Source organism: Lepidochelys kempii, chromosome 12 (genome assembly GCF_965140285.1).
Source record: "Lepidochelys kempii isolate rLepKem1 chromosome 12, rLepKem1.hap1, whole genome shotgun sequence".
NCBI lineage: Eukaryota > Metazoa > Chordata > Testudines > Cheloniidae > Lepidochelys > Lepidochelys kempii.
The window spans coordinates 32952295-32968102 of NC_136391.1; the positions used below are offsets into that span (position 1 = coordinate 32952295).

Here is a 15808-nt window from a genome sequence, read left to right on the forward strand (position 1 = left end):
CACCAAACAGGAGAATGATTGCACAAACTTATAAAAAAAATCCCTACATACATTATATCCCAAAGTACACTATAACAACATTGTTTGCATTGGACAGTATGTATTATTACTACAGACAAGGCCAAACAGCCTGCCTGGAGTAGCTGTTGTCCCCTCACTTAACCTCTGACAGCAAGGAAGGAAGAAATTCACATATGGATGGGTCCAGATCTCACCAGCTTTCCTAGCTCTAACTCATTTTCAGGAGGAGATCACACTTTTTTATTAGGTTTAATTAAAATATGTATTTATAAATTAAAAGTTTGAAGTACTGGCGCCTTTTATTGTGAACTAGTGTCTTACTATTTTGAAACATGAGAATGAAATTAAATGAGCAGAGTTTTTAAAGTAACCACAAATTATACAGGGTATGCACAGCTGAAATAGAGGAACCAGAAGTTCTTTGTATATTTTAACTTTCAGTACTATTGTAATGATTTCACATAATTTACGGCATCTGACAGACATATGAAGCCAAAAGAATGTCAGCGGAAGAGTCCCACACTCATGTATTGCCAATCTATCATGAATTAAAACTATTCCACTAATATTTCATATTGAAGGACTTCAAGACCCAATAGGATTGTCACATAAATGCTCAGACCTTTCATTCTCAATTACAGTTCTACTGACACCACTTTGCAGAAGTGGCCCTTGACTATTTAAATACGAATGGATATTTATCAGTTCTTAAATGGGAGTGCCTATTATGCCTCTTCACATCTTAAAGCAAGTGCTGACATGATGCAAATATATTAATTTTTGTCCGGCAGAACATGTCATGTTCTCCCACACTGCTAGTAAAAAACACTTAAAACTAAGTCCATACTTAAGATATTTTGTTGCGATTTATACATCACAGCCATTTTAAAAAACTGGTTAAATGATCAAATTGAAAATCAGATTTCTCCAAATATTTTGCATGTACGAGAAATATAAGTAACATCTAGGAACTACAACTAAAACTAGTTAGCTTTCCATATTTGATTAATTGCTTAGTCAATTTCACCATTTCCCTTCAGTGTTCTTTCAGAGTAGGCTAAGGTTCTGATCAGCCTTAAATTTGATCCCAATACCTTCTATGTTACTAGTCCATTTCAAGTTTATGCAGTTTTGAATGTAACATTTTTATTTCTGAAGCTATTTAAAAACTCTAGTAGAAACATTAGAGGAAAGGAGATGAATGCATTTAGTAGTTTCAATAAATTCTAAAGCAACAGATTCCATGCAAAGATTCAAATGTGATGTTTGAACAACCTGAGATGAAGATATTTCATTCTATGTGTAATAGGGCAAGCCACTGTTTTGCTCATTAAGATTCAATATTTAAATTTATTCTTTGTCTCAGTGAAAACAATTGAAATTAAATGGACTTTTTGTGTCTTGATATAGAAATATTTCTGCATACAACACTGATTTAGAAAATAATTTAGCAATGATATAGCATACAGCAGATACATTATTTAGTTTTTGAATATAGAGGATGATCCTTCTACATTAAGATTTACTGCACAGCCAATGAAAATGTAAAGTTTTTTTTCCAAGTGGGTGATCTCAAGTTTCTACTTGCTTGAAAAAATGAAGGATCTCTGAGCCACTTCACAGAAATGTGTTTGATTATATATTTAGATGGTGCTGATTGATCCATATTAAAATATAGAAGTCTAACAGCAGATCTCATTGAAATCCCAGCAACTGTTTAAATTTTCAACTCTCCACATAGCGGGTGTCAGGCACCTGTGCAGAGTCAGGCACTCTGCATTTTCTTATCACTGTCAATAGACTTAGAGCACCTACTTTCAAACAGACTGAACCATTTGCCTTCTGGATGGCCAGAATACGGTAAATTTAGTGCATGTGTGACAGATGGGAGGAAGAACAGCTCATGGTTGTTCTGCCTGAAGGGGAGATGTCACTTTCTGATGAAATAATATTCTCGCCAATATACTGACGCCCAATTCCCACACACAACTTGTTTAACTTTTCAAAACTCTTACCTCCTTGTGACACTCTTTGAGCAGACTGATAACTACGTTACATTCTTCACTGTGCAGGTGAGGAGACAAGTCTGGATGCATCTTGAGTTAAGGGTAGCTTGTGCAGTTCATGGACTACAGTTTGAAAAGTGTGCCACCTGCAAATATTAACATATGAAAGTTCATCTTAAAGTCTAACACATCTCCACTTAGGAAGTCCTTGCAATTCTCTAATAGAAATAAATTCATTTTAATCAAAACCAGAACATAGTGATAGCCTAATTTGTTTATTTAGGTTATAATTTGATTTAACAAAGTAGGTAGTTAAAAATGAAAATGCAGCATATGCCTCTGCCTTTCTGTTATTCATTTATGGACTGCCTACATGATTAAAGTTAAGCACACACTTAAGAGCTTTGTGGGATCAGGGCCCTCTGTGTGTTTCATAGCATTTGAGAGTTGTTGAAGACAAAAGAATCTTTCTCCTTGCTGCTTTCTGTTTCTCCTTCATTTTCTAGCTTCTTTAGAAGATGGTAAAAACTAAAACTATGGTCTGTTTTCACTACACGTCCACTACCCATGTGGGTATAGGGCAGTATACATATCACCTGGTATTCTGGTATTTCTGTAGTACTTCAAATCACTGGCTTTTTTACTTGTCCCTAGGTATCTGAGTTAAAATGCAAAATTGAATTAACTGATCTTGACTGACTGGAGACGGTGGTAGAGAAAAGGGTCAAATTTTGGAAGCATGTCCCTGTACTTCACTCAGAATTTTGGTTATGAAACACCCACTGCTTTAACAGGAATCAGAAAATTAAGCCTTATGCAATACTTTTAAAATGTATCCCAAGGGGTTAACAAACCCACAAACGCAGAAAAATTAAGGCTGAACAGTCATCCTTAATAACTATTGTATCTGCAAGTTTTGCAGTGCATATGGTATTTCAGATAATAGCGTCCTTCAGAAAGCAACATCATCTTTGTCTTGATCCTGCAGAGAAGTCCATAATTCTGTTTCGATTACACTGGGTCCAGTCCTACATTGTGCTGAGCACCTTCAACTCCAATGAAATCACCGGATGTTAACCAAGTAAAAATACTATCCCTTTAGAGATCTTAGAGGAAGAGAGTGGTAGGATATGTTGAGATGCGGGGGGGAAAATCACTGCATAATACTAGAGAAGGGCACACAGCAAGATTCGGGGGGAGGGCACATAAATGGGAGAAGAAAAGACAAAGAAACCGAAGAAGAGGTAGAGAATACAATGCGAGGAAAGAGAAAAAGCCAGTTATGGTGGTATCAACACAGCACCTTTTAATCATTTCACAGATAGACTTATCTATTTTAGTCAAAGATTTAGAAGTATCTGAAGAAAGATTAGTGAGCAAAACCACACACATCCCGAAGCGTGCCAGCATATCAAAATAGAAATGAGCTTTATCCTTTGGTGGACACAGACACATTCTAATTTTGTTTAGCAACTGCAGTACTTGGTGATTAAGAAAAAAAAAAATCACATCCTAAAAATAAAATACTGTGTATACAATTTAAAATTTCTTGTTAATTATAAAATAGTTAAAGAAATCTGATTAAGGCCACTTTAGGTTTTGTTTAAAGTGCTGTAACAAAATCTAATATTAAAACAAATGCTCAGTGATTAATTTTAATTTAATGAACAGTTTTGGGAAGGATTTTAGATATTACCCCAAACTGCTTGCAATCCAAATGAACAGTGTCATGCTAACAAAAATAAAAAAAGTAACAATAAGCTTTTTTGTCTAGAGTTAGAGTGAAAACTAAATAGCAAAATGATTAACACAAGTTATATTTGTAAGATTTTCAGCTCTAACCATTCCCGTTGACACAGCTACTGCCTCTCACAGAGGTGCATTAACTATGCCAATGGGAGAAGCTCTCCTGTCAGCGTAGCAGGGTCTTCTCTAAAGCGCTACAGTAGCCCAGCGTTTTAAGTGTAGACCTGTCCTAATAAAAGGGTTGCTCTAAAATATTTATCAAATCTTTTTAGCTAAAAGTGTCTTCTGTATTAGTTACTAAAATTACAAAGAGAGTTAATATATTACATTTTACTACAAGTTATGTTTATAACTTGGCACTTAACAGTGCTTTTTTTCTTCAAAGTGCTTGACAAACATCACTTACATCAAAAAGCCTCAATTTTTAGAGGCTAAAGTTTGCACCAAGTAGTAAATATCACGATCATATTTGCTACATAAATGTGTATAATAGGAAAAAGGATAAGACTTCTAGAGAGGTTACATGAAAGGATACTAGCTCCACTCCAAGACATGTAATCGTCTGAGTTCATCTTTGACAAATCCCCAAAACAACAAGGAAACTAAAAATAGAAACATATAGTGAATTAGCAGGTAGCAGGTGTCATTAAAGTGGTAACTAAGGGCTTGTCTACATCACGCAGCTTTTAGCAACAAGGCTGTGTCGACATAGCCTTGTCGCTAAAAATCAGCATGTGTAAACGCTCTTTGTCGGCACTTTTCCCGACAAAATACTACCAGCCCGGCAAGCAGCGTTAGCTTTGTCAGTAGGAGAGCGCTCCTGCTGAAAAAGCTGCATTCACACTGCCACTTGCATCAGCAAAACTTTTGTCTTTCGGGGGGGGGAGGGGGGGCTTTTTTAAGTACCCGTGAAAGACAAAAGTTTTGTCGACAACTTCGCAGTGTAGACATACCCTAAGCCTCATTATCAATTACCGTATTTGGCACAACACACTTTGATTAAAGGTGATCTAAATAGTTGACATCCGGAATTCAAATACATAATCCATTGACTGAAGTTCTCTATTTAAAAAAATATTCCGTTGCTTATTAGAATGATCTGGCCTGTAGAATGCTACAAGGAAATACAAATTAGATCATCCCCTTTCTAGAAAGAGGCTTTCATGTCACTTCACACCTTAAGTAATGAATGTTCAGATAACTGCTGTTCCTACTGCACACTATTCAACAGCCAGAAATTTGGCGAAGCACATGAACTAAACTAAAGTCTACACTACAAATGTCCTCCTGCATACTTACATCAATTGGGGATGTGAAGAGGTTTTGATCCCTGACATAGCTGTGCTGGCAGAAGCCCCTAAAGTAGACACAGTTAAACTGGCTAAACAATACTTGTACTGGTATAGCTTGTTTTGTTTGGGGATGACAATATAAACTACACCAGTGAAAGTGCAGCTTTGCAAATATAATTGTGTCTACACTAGGAGGGCTTTGCTGTATAGCATATCAGTATAGCTCAGGGGTTCTCAAACTGGTGGTCATGAGGTTATTACATGGGGGGGGGGGTCACGAGCGGTCAGCCTCCACCCTAAACCCCACTTTGCCTCCAACATTTAAAATGGTTTTAAATATATAAACAAGTGTTTTTAATTTATAAAGGGGGGGGTCACACTCAAAGGCTTGCTATATGAAAGGGGTCACCAGTACAATAGTTTGAGAACCACTGGACTACACCAGTGAACTGCTCCATGAAGAGACATGGTCCAACACTGAAGATAAATAATCTGTTATGAGAGGGGCCCTCTGTGACCCTAAGAGCATCCCAATGCCACAGGAAAAGGGGCTTCTTGGTATGTAGCAATGTGTCTCAACTGGCCTGCTTACCTTTGTGTGCACCCCACACACTGTTGTCATGATATTTATTTAGAAGGTGTCTTGTATCAAAAACTAGTAACTCACTAGTAACTAGAATATATTCAAACTAGTAACTCACTGATCATTAATATTCTTGCATGGTGTATGTAGGGTTGACATGTAAAAAGCTATGCAGATGTGCTGGAAAATATGTCCCTCAAATATATTTGGCAGTGTTGTTTTCCAGGCTTGACTGCAGTCTCCAATGTAAATTAAGGTATGACCTCAGAAAATGAAAAGCACAGTCACATGCAATGTAAAAAAAAGCCATCAGGCAAGCAAGTGGGGGAAGATGACCACTTAGTCTCAATGGGGGTGAGTGCTACCATGAGAGGGGGCTGAGCACAGCAGAGAAATGCTTTTGGGAACAATTCTGGGTTACAAGTGTTAGTGAGATCCCCCTGCAAAGAGTAATTGAGCCGTGGAAGCCAGAGTGAGACTTTCTTGCTTGTATGGTGGCTGTTGGTGACATGACTGTGAGCCACAGCTGCATAGCATTTAAGGCACCCAGAGTTGCAAGACTGAACGCCTTACTGGCCTGGGTGAATCCCAAAGCATCACACCTTCCACATCAGGGTTAGATTTGCCGAGTAAATGCCTGACCCTGCAATCAGTTCTTCAAAGAACTCCATGTAGGAATAAACATATATACAAGAGTAACTGCTGACAACAGTTGGGATTGAAGGGAATATTGCAAGCTATCAGGGCTAGTCTACACTGGCAATGCTAAAGCGCTGCAGCGCTTTTAACGTGGCTTGTGCAGTCATGGCAGAGTGCTGGGAGAAAGCTCTGGTCACTGGCACTTTACAGTGCTGAAACTTGCTGCGCTGAGGGGGGTGTTTTTTCACACCACTGAGCGAGAAAGTTGCAGTGCTGTAAATTGCCAGTGTAGACAAGCCCTCACTGTAGTTAGAATAGCTACTTCTGAGTTACCTCAGAGCTTTGGCATCTGACGCTGTTACTAACCTTCCCTTCACAAGCAATTACTCAGAACAAAAACTAGTTAACTTCTCTTTAATGCAAGAGGCTGTGCTTAACTAAGGGCATGGCTACACTTGCGAGTTAGAGCGCATTAAAGCAGCCCCATGTGCTCTAACTCATGACGCGTCCACACTGGCAAGGCACGTAGAGCGCTCTAACTCTGCGGCTAGAGCGCTCCTGGTAATCCACCTTGGCAAGTGGAATAATGTTTGATGACCCCCGCTGGAGCACTGCGGTGCCAGTGTGGACGCCCTGGTCTGATTGGCCTCCAGAAGTCTCCCACAATGCCTGTTCTAGCCACTCTGCTCATCACTTTGAACTCTACTGCCCTGCCCTCAGCATGACCAACCGTCAGACCTGCCCTTTAAATTCCCTGGGAATTTTGAAAATCCCCTTCCTGTTTGCTCAGCCAAGCATGGAGTTCTCTCAGCGCATCTTTCCAGGTGACCATGCCTCCACGCGCCAGACGATTCCCAGTATGGAGCAATGGCGAGGTGTTGGACCTCATCAGTGTTTGGTGGGAGGAAGCTGTCCAGTCCCAGCTGTGCTCCAGCCGTAGGAATTACGACACCTTTGGGCAGATACGAAGGGACATGATGGAAACGGGCCATGACCAGGATGCACTGCAGTGCAGGGTTAAAGTGAAGGAGCTGTGGAATGCCTATCGCAAAGCCCGCGAGGCAAACTGCCGCTCCGGTGGTGCCCCCGAAACCTGCCGTTTCTACAAAGAGAGGGATGCGATACTTGGGGGACAACCCCACCTCCACTCCAAGGACCACCATGGACACTTCAGAGCCCAGTTCAACAAGGCAGGAGGAGGAGGAGGAGGAGGAGGAGGAGGAGGAAAGCAGGAGCGAGGGTGCTGAGGAGGAGGAAGACACCCTGGAATCCCTAGATGCATGCAGCCAGAAGGAAGGTAGCCAGTCGCGGTGGCCGGTGCTTGGGGAAGGACAAACACCAGAGGAGGTTCCTGGTAAGTGGGTTTTATTTTGGGAAGGAAGTTGGGGTTCGAGGTGAGGAGGGTTAGGGCTGTATGCAGGCCTAGATGCGGAATAGGGCGTTGATGTGCTCTCTCACATCATGGTAATCGGCCTCAGTGATCTCCTCAAAGGTCTCATCCAGAACTTGGGCAATGCGCTTGTGCAGGTTTCTTGGGAGAGCCACTGTGGTCCTTGTCCCAGTCAGGCTAACATGTCCATGCCACTGTGCCATGAGGGGTGGGGGACCATTGCTGCACACAGGCAAGCTGTATATGGGCCAGGGTGGAAACCGCATTGTAGTAGAAGACTACCCAGGTCAGCAGCGAAATATCTTCCAGGACAAACTCCTGTGGAAAATGTGGGGAAAGTGTTCAGTATAGGGGCCCTCTGCAGCTGTTGGCTCTCCCCAACCTAGAGGACAGTACGGCCATGAAACAATCAGTCCCCCTGGACCCTGTGCTTACTCACCATTTTGGGGCCCCCGTGGATTATGTGCACTAGCATTGGGACGGGCAAATTATGCTATTGGGTAAACTGTGCTTGCCCTTAAGTAGAGGGGAATCATTGCTCTGACTGGTGTGAACAATGATGCCTCTGTTAAGTATTGCATTTTGCCTTTACAGATGCAACCTTAAGATCTCAGCCGTCCATGTTATCACCGGCCGAAAGACTCCAAAGAATAAGGAAGAGATCAAGTAGAAGCAAAGGAGACATGCTGCATAAAGTAATGCAGCAGTCCCTTAATGAGAATGTAAAAGCGCAGGAGTGGAGGGAGTGCGAAAGGAGGATCCACCAGCAGAATAAAGAGTGCTGCCGGAGCTCTGTGCTTTTGTGCCAGCAAAGCATGGATCGACTAATAAGCATCATGGAGCGCCACGCGGACTCGATCCAGACGCTCATAGCCATGCAGGTGGAGCTCTACCGTGCCTGCCCGCTCCACCCCTCCCCCCGTATCCATAGTCCCCAAACTCTTTCCCTTGTGCCCCCTTGTCACATCCAACCCACTTTCCCCAACATCAGGGTTCTTACCACCACCCAGCTGCCTCCAACACCCGTAGCTTCACCACCCAGCTCTGAAAACTACGACCCTTACCCACTGCACTCAACCCCCATCACCAAGCATTAAAGCCACGCTGAAGTGCAGCACTCATTGCACAGCACTCCAGACAGGAAGGCTGAGTATGATAACAGGACATACGCAAATTTGTGATTGTACCGTTTCCCACCCCACCCCCTTGCCCTTTCTGTTTCCCAAGCATTTGTGTTTCTTTTCAATAAATGTATTTTCTTTTCAATAAATGGATTTTTTGGCTTTGAAAACATTCTTTATTACTGCATAAAGTAAAAGATACGTTAGGCCAGGAAAACAACAGGCACTGCAAGTCAGCGTAGCAAACACAGATTCCTACTAACATTGGAACCACTGTACTTCACTCCCATGCAGGGCACCAAACATTACTGGTGGCTTTCAGCCTCAAATTGCTCCCTCAAGGCATCCCTAATCTTTGAAGCCCCGCGCTGGGCCCCCTCCAATAGCCCTGCTCTCTGGCTGTTCATATTCAGCTTCCAGGTGTTGAACCTCCAAGTTCCACGCCTGAGTGAATCTTTCACCCTTCCCTTCACAAATGTTATGGAGGGTACAGCACGCGGATATAACCGCGGGGATGCTGTCATCTGCGAGGTCCAGCTTCCCATACAGAGAGCGCCAGCGGCCCTTTAAATGGTGAGCTCATCACAGAGCCATGAAAGTGGCTTTTCTCATCCAAAAGTTCTGCAGCCACTGCTCGTCATCCCAGACTTCCATGACGATGTGATCCCACCACTCAGTGCTTGTTTCCTGAGCACAAAAGCAGAGTTCCATGGTGGTGAGCATGTCCGTGAATACCACAAGCAATTTTGTGTCATATGTATTACTCGAGTTGATATCATCATCAGAGTCCTCACTGTCAGTTTGGATCTTAAGGAGTAACTCGACTGCCAAAATGTGAAGTGATGGCGAGACTCGTCAGCATATTCTTCAGCAGTTCAGGCTCCATTCCCGCAAACCGAAAGCAAAGGCAGAGCGCACAGTACAAAAAACGTTGAAAGATGGCAATGCGGACGGAAGCACAGGGATTGCTGGGACGCGAACCGATGCATCACGTATTGTTGGGACAGGACCCAGTATGCCCCCGCACTCCCCACCCCCTTCTCATAAGCCACAGAGCCAGAATAGGAAGAGGGCCTCCGTGGGATAGCTGTCCATAATGCACCACTCCCAATGTTGCTGCCGCAAATGTGGCCACGCAAGTGCGCTTGAAGCTGTCAGTGTGGACAGATTGCAGCGCTTTCCCTTCTGCACTCTCCAAAGGCTGGTTTAGCTCAAAGCGCTCTACATCTGCAAGTGTAGCCATGCCCTAAGGAGGCAACTTCACTGGGACATCTCCCAGAGAAACAGTACTGCCTAATGAAATAAATAGCAATGACTTCTGCCAGAAGCAAAAACTCCACTTAATGAGGATCCATTCAACCAACCAGTGGCAAGGAGTTAATACCTGGTGAATCACCCTATAATAGAAATCCTAAAATCCAGTCCCTATTAGAAACTGTCTTAAAAATACAGGGACAAAAGGTCAAAAGTCATTTTTCAACATCTCCATCCTTAGCTATGTCACTACCATTACCTTTGATTAAAACTGAAAGGATCTTCAAATATCAAATACTATTAATCATTTATGTTTTGGTTTTTTTGGTACTTCACTACCTTGGACAATGAAAACAGAATGGTCAGTTTCACTGTAAATTACTCACATTACAATAGCTTAGCACTGCCACATTTGGGGCACAAACAACTCATTTTTATGTTTAAAGCCAACCCCTTCCCTCACTATAAAACAAAATATTTTAATTGAAATTCTCTTCATTCAAGTTTTTGAAATTTTCTTTTTGAAAGCCACACAGAAAAGCTGAATTTTGGGTCCAAAAGTATCTAGCAGTGTCCCTTTAAGGAGGAAGGAAAGAGTCAGTATTTTATACAAGCTGGTATTTTATTTAATTTTTAGTTGTCATTTTAAGAAATAATCTCTCCTCTCACTGAGGCTACTTAGGTCACTTAGATCTTGTTTAAACTAAGCTTTCCCCCTCGAGGAATGGCAGAGAATTCTATGACTTTTCAGCCCCAATAGGTATCATGAGTGAGAATGCTAGTGTAAACCACGCTCTAGGCAACCACTACTGTTCTAACCACTTTATCATCAAAGCTGACATTTTAAGCATCATTAGAGGACAGTTAGACCTTCAGGTTAAACAACAGTGCTTATAATGATGATATTCAGCTAAAGTCCTGTCTGCACTAGAGCTCCCACTATTTCTACCAAATGTGCAACTGAACGGGTGATGGGAAGTTTGGGGCCAGAAAGATTAGAACCTCTCAATCAAGCCAATATGCTGCCCAGCAGGGACTCTAAGCCAGTGCTTCTCAAGCTATCTGATGTGGGGGACCAGCAATTTTTTTTCCCAATGTGTGCGCAGACCGGCAGCCGATGGCTCGCGGACCAGACCACCACTTTGAGTAGTACTGCTCTAAGCCTTAAGGGCATGTCTACACAGCAAAGAAAAATCCCTGGCTGGCCCATGCCAGCTGACTCGGCTCCAGGGCTCAGGATGCAGCGCTGTTTCACTGCTGTGCAAACTTCCAAGCTTGAGCTGGAACCTGGGCTTCCCACCCTGCAGGGTCCTAGAGCCCAGAATTTTACACAGCAATAAAACAGCCCCACAGCCCAAGCCCAGCACAGGCCAGCCAGGGGGGTCTAGTTTCTGTGTAGACATACCCTAATAGTCTATAATGCTCACAAAAGAAATTTACATAAATCCAAGCAACATAGAAGCCTCTTAATTTTCCAGCCTCTGAAATAGTCTCCCTGTTGCCACAATGAGAAAAAAAAACAGTTACCTACCTTTCTTAACTGTTGTTCTTCTAGATGTGTTGCTCATGTCCATTCCGTGTTAGATGTGCACACACTGCGTGTACCACTGTTAGAAATTTTTCCCCTAGTGGTATCCATAGGGTTGGCTCTGGCGCCCTCTGGAGTGCCATGCTCATGAGCCAGTATATGAGGCACCGCCAGCCCTCTCAGTTCCTTCTTGCTGTCAGCTCCAATGGCGGGTAGGAGGGTGGATCATGGAATGAACATGAGCAACATAACTCGAAGAACAACCGTTACAAAAGGTAGCTAATCATTTTTTCCTCTTTGAGCACTTGCTCATGTCGATTCCACATTACGTAACTCACAAGCAGTATCCCAGGAGGTGGGCTCGGAGTTCACTGTCTTGCAGCCTGCAGCACAGCTCTACCGAAGCTTGAGTCTTTCTGCACCTGCGGGGTAATGGCATAATGGGACGCAAATGGACACGGCGCACACACCCCAAACATGGAATCAACATGAGCAAGCACTTGAAGAATATTTACATTATTTGAAGTGTTTTAAACACTCCTCCACATTAATATAATTGCTGTGGTATTTTCTTTCAAGCCCCTCCTCCACATTACTGTGTGGAAGTCTAATACTACACTATACCCCTAATGCAGCAAAATTTGAACTGCACAAATTGCTAAATGTTCCTGTCAGCAAATTAACAAGTGATCCTAAAACTGCAGATGACAGACCCAATATCTGCATCCAACTAAGGCCAGGTCTACACTATAAACTTACAATGGTATAACTACAGCATAATGGTATCAAAAATCCACACTCCTGAGTGTCATAGTTCTACCAACCTAACCCCTTGTGTAGACAACTGAGTTGACAGGATGGCTTCTCCCATTGACACAGCTACCGCCTCTCGCGGAAGTGGAGTACCTACACCAAAGAGAGAAGTCCTCCCATCGGCATAGGTATCGTCTTCATTGAAGCGCTGCACCAGTGCTGCTGTTCCACTGCAGCCTTTACACATAGACATGCCATAAGTGATTCAAGTAAGAACTCTGCCATGCCACTACCAATTTTTGGTTGCACACCATAGTAAGTCAGTGTTTCTAATTTGTAGAGCCCTGCGCAGATATATATAAAGTGGATATTTGTGGATTTGCAGGACTCTACTAATTTGTCCATGGATTTTCCTCATAGCATTGGCTAACATTTTTGAGAGCTCTTCAGTGATTTTGTATTAGTATAATAGGTGTAAGACTGACTGGTGGTGTGTGCCAGTGATTTGATAATCAGCTTGCAGTCTCAATCAGTCTTCTGCCAGAGGTGTCATCTTGATCAGCTCTCTCGGGTCTTGTCTACACTACAAAGTTTTGTCAGGAGGTATACACACTACAAAACTATTTTTGGTGGCAAAACTCTGCTGGTTTGCCAACAAAATAAAACCACCTCAATGAGAGGCATAAAGCCTTTTGCAGCAAAGTTAAAGCGACAAAGCATCAGTGTAGACACTGTTTGTTTTGTTGACAGAACTGGCTTCCACCAGCATCCCACAATGCTGTGACCGCTCTGCTCACTGTTTTGATCTCTGCTGCCCTGCAGGAATGCACCCCTCCCCTTTCAAAGCTCTGGGAAGCATCTGACAGCTGAGCATGCTGCTCCCTTTGGGAAACAAAGAACAAATCATTGGAATGCTCCTGTTCTGTCCTGCACTAGGAACACAGCGGCAGGCAGACTGCTGCTGTGGAGGGGGGAGGGACTGCTGTGCTGCTTTGACATTCCTCAGCACGGAGAGCTCACAACAGAGCTGCTCAGGATACTGCTCCCAGCAGCTTCAGGGAGGGAATCACAGAATCATAGGCAGGCAGGCTGACAGAGTGGGCTGCTTCGGGAGAGACTGCTGTGCCGAGCAGGGGGCTGATGTGGGGGGTGGGGAGGATGTCCCAGGATAGATCGGTCTTCCTGCTGTCTCCCCTGCCCCAGACACACCACTTTCCTCTCTACCCCATCCCCCACTTCAGCTGAAAAAGCAGCTGATAATCTACTAGGATGCCCCTGGAACCATGGGATTGAGAAACCTGCATCATGTGACACTGTCCCTGCCCCATGAGGCATTGCAAACCCTTCCCAAAGCACCCTGCAGCCAGTTGCATAGTGGGATAGCTACCACAGTGCACTGGTCTCTATGTCGATGTAAGAGCTGCTAGTGTGGACAGGCTCTGCCGACACACAGAGCTAGTGTGGACATGCAACAGCAGTTTTAATGAAAGCACTTTTATTAAAGTGGCATAACTTTTGCCAACAAAACTTTGTAGTGTAAACAAGGCCTCAGAAATAGAAAGCACTGACTAAGCCCTGGTCTACACTGGAGGGGGATGGGTGGGAGGAGGTGGCTTCCAACCTAAGATACGCAACTTCAGCTACGTGAATAGGTGAAGTCGGCATATCTTAGGTTGACTTAGCTGGCTGTGAGGATGGTGGCGAGTCGACCGCTGCCACTCCCCCGTCGACGCCGCTTCCGCCTCTCACAAGCTGGAGTTCCAGAGTCAATGGGGAGCATATTTGGGGATCGATGTCTCATGTCTAGACGAGACGCGATAAATGGATCACTACCCACCGATCCAGCAGGTAGTGAAGACCTGCCCTAACAATCCAATGAAGGTTTCAGAGTAACAGCCGTGTTAGTCTGTATTCGCAAAAAGAAAAGGAGGACTTGTGGCACCTTAGAGACTAACCAATTTATTAGAGCATAAGCTTTCGTGAGCTACAGCTCACTTCATCAGATGCATATCGTGGAAACTGCAGCAGGCTTTATATATACACAGAGAATATGAAACAATACCTATTCCCACCCCACTGTCCTGCTGGTAATAGCTTATCTAAAGTGATCATCAGGTGGGCCATTTCCAGCACAAATCCAGGTTTTCTCACCCTCCACCCCCCCACACAAATTCACTCTCCTGCTGGTGACAGCCCATCCAAAGTGACAACTCTTTACACAATGTGCATGACAATCAAGCTGGGCTATTTCCTGCACAAATCCAGGTTTTCTCACATCCCCCCCACCCCCATACACACACAAACTCACTCTCCTGCTGGTAATAGCTCATCCAAACTGACCACTCTTCAAGTTAAAATCCAAGTTAAACCAGAACATCGGGGGGGGGGGGGGGAGGGTTAGGAAAAAACAAGAGGAAACAGGCTACCTTGCATAATGACTTAGCCACTCCAAGTCTCTATTTAAGCCTAAATTAATAGTATCCAATTTGCAAATGAATTCCAATTCAGCAGTTTCTCGCTGGAGTCTGGATTTGAAGTTTTTTTGTTTTAAGATAGCGACCTTCATGTCTGTGATCGCGTGACCAGAGAGATTGAAGTGTTCTCCGACTGGTTTATGAATGTTATAATTCTTGACATCTGATTTGTGTCCATTTATTCTTTTACGTAGAGACTGTCCAGTTTGACCAATGTACATGGCAGAGGGGCATTGCTAGCACATGATGGCATATATCACATTGGTGGATGTGCAGGTGAACGAGCCTCTGATAGTGTGGCTGATGTTATTAGGCCCTGTGATGGTGTCCCCTGAATAGATATGTGGGCACAATTGGCAACGGGCTTTGTTGCAAGGATAAGTTCCTGGGTTAGTGGTTCTGTTGTGTGGTATGTGGTTGTTGGTGAGTATTTGCTTCAGGTTGCGGGGCTGTAGGCAAGGACTGGCCTGTCTCCCAAGATTTGTGAGAGTGTGAGAATCCAATGAAGGAAACAGAAGAACAGAAGGGAGGGAAGGGAAGCATGACAATAAAAAGGTCATTCCCATTCTCCATTTAGAATGGATTAGTGGCGTAATTCCTATAAAGAAACTATTTTCATATGAAGTGAGAAAAGGCCCTAAAAGCATAAACAGATGTCTGTTCAAGGCTACATTTCCCCAATTAAGTCTTCTAGTGCCCAGATCTTATTCACGAGTTGTTCCACTGACTTCACCTAGGATTTACAGAATACATAATCATTCAGCTTTGTAACATTAGTGCTCTGAATTCTCTCTTATCAGATAATGTTCAGTCATTAACTTACCAAATAAAGTTGTGTTCAGCCAAAGTAAAAAAACTGTTAATCATTCCTGAAAAACATTTAGATACCCCTGACGCAATGAACTCTTTAAATGGGAGAAGACTAACCAGATACCCTCATTGTAACATATTTCATGATAGGCCACAACACGAGTATGCTTGCAGTTCATCATTAAATTCTT

General features: G+C 43.4%; 1 protein-coding gene across 6 annotated transcripts in view; it reads right to left on the bottom strand.

The window, feature by feature from the left end:
* The window catches only part of CMC2 (C-X9-C motif containing 2), a 47975-nt gene that overhangs the window by 19555 nt on the left and 12612 nt on the right, over positions 1 to 15808 (bottom strand). For 3 of the 6 annotated variants that reach the window (XM_073308015.2, XM_073308017.2, XM_073308018.2), the window contains 2 exons: positions 4309 to 4375; positions 2037 to 2107 (listed from right to left, as the gene is read on the bottom strand). In XM_073308015.2, the coding sequence (XP_073164116.1) occupies positions 2037 to 2107; positions 4309 to 4345 (108 nt within the window). In that variant the 5' untranslated portion in view covers positions 4346 to 4375. Of the gene's footprint in view, positions 1 to 2036; positions 2174 to 4308; positions 4376 to 15808 lie in introns of all 6 variants that reach the window. The other 3 variants (XM_073308021.2, XM_078848128.1, XM_073308019.1) reach the window with 1 other exon arrangement.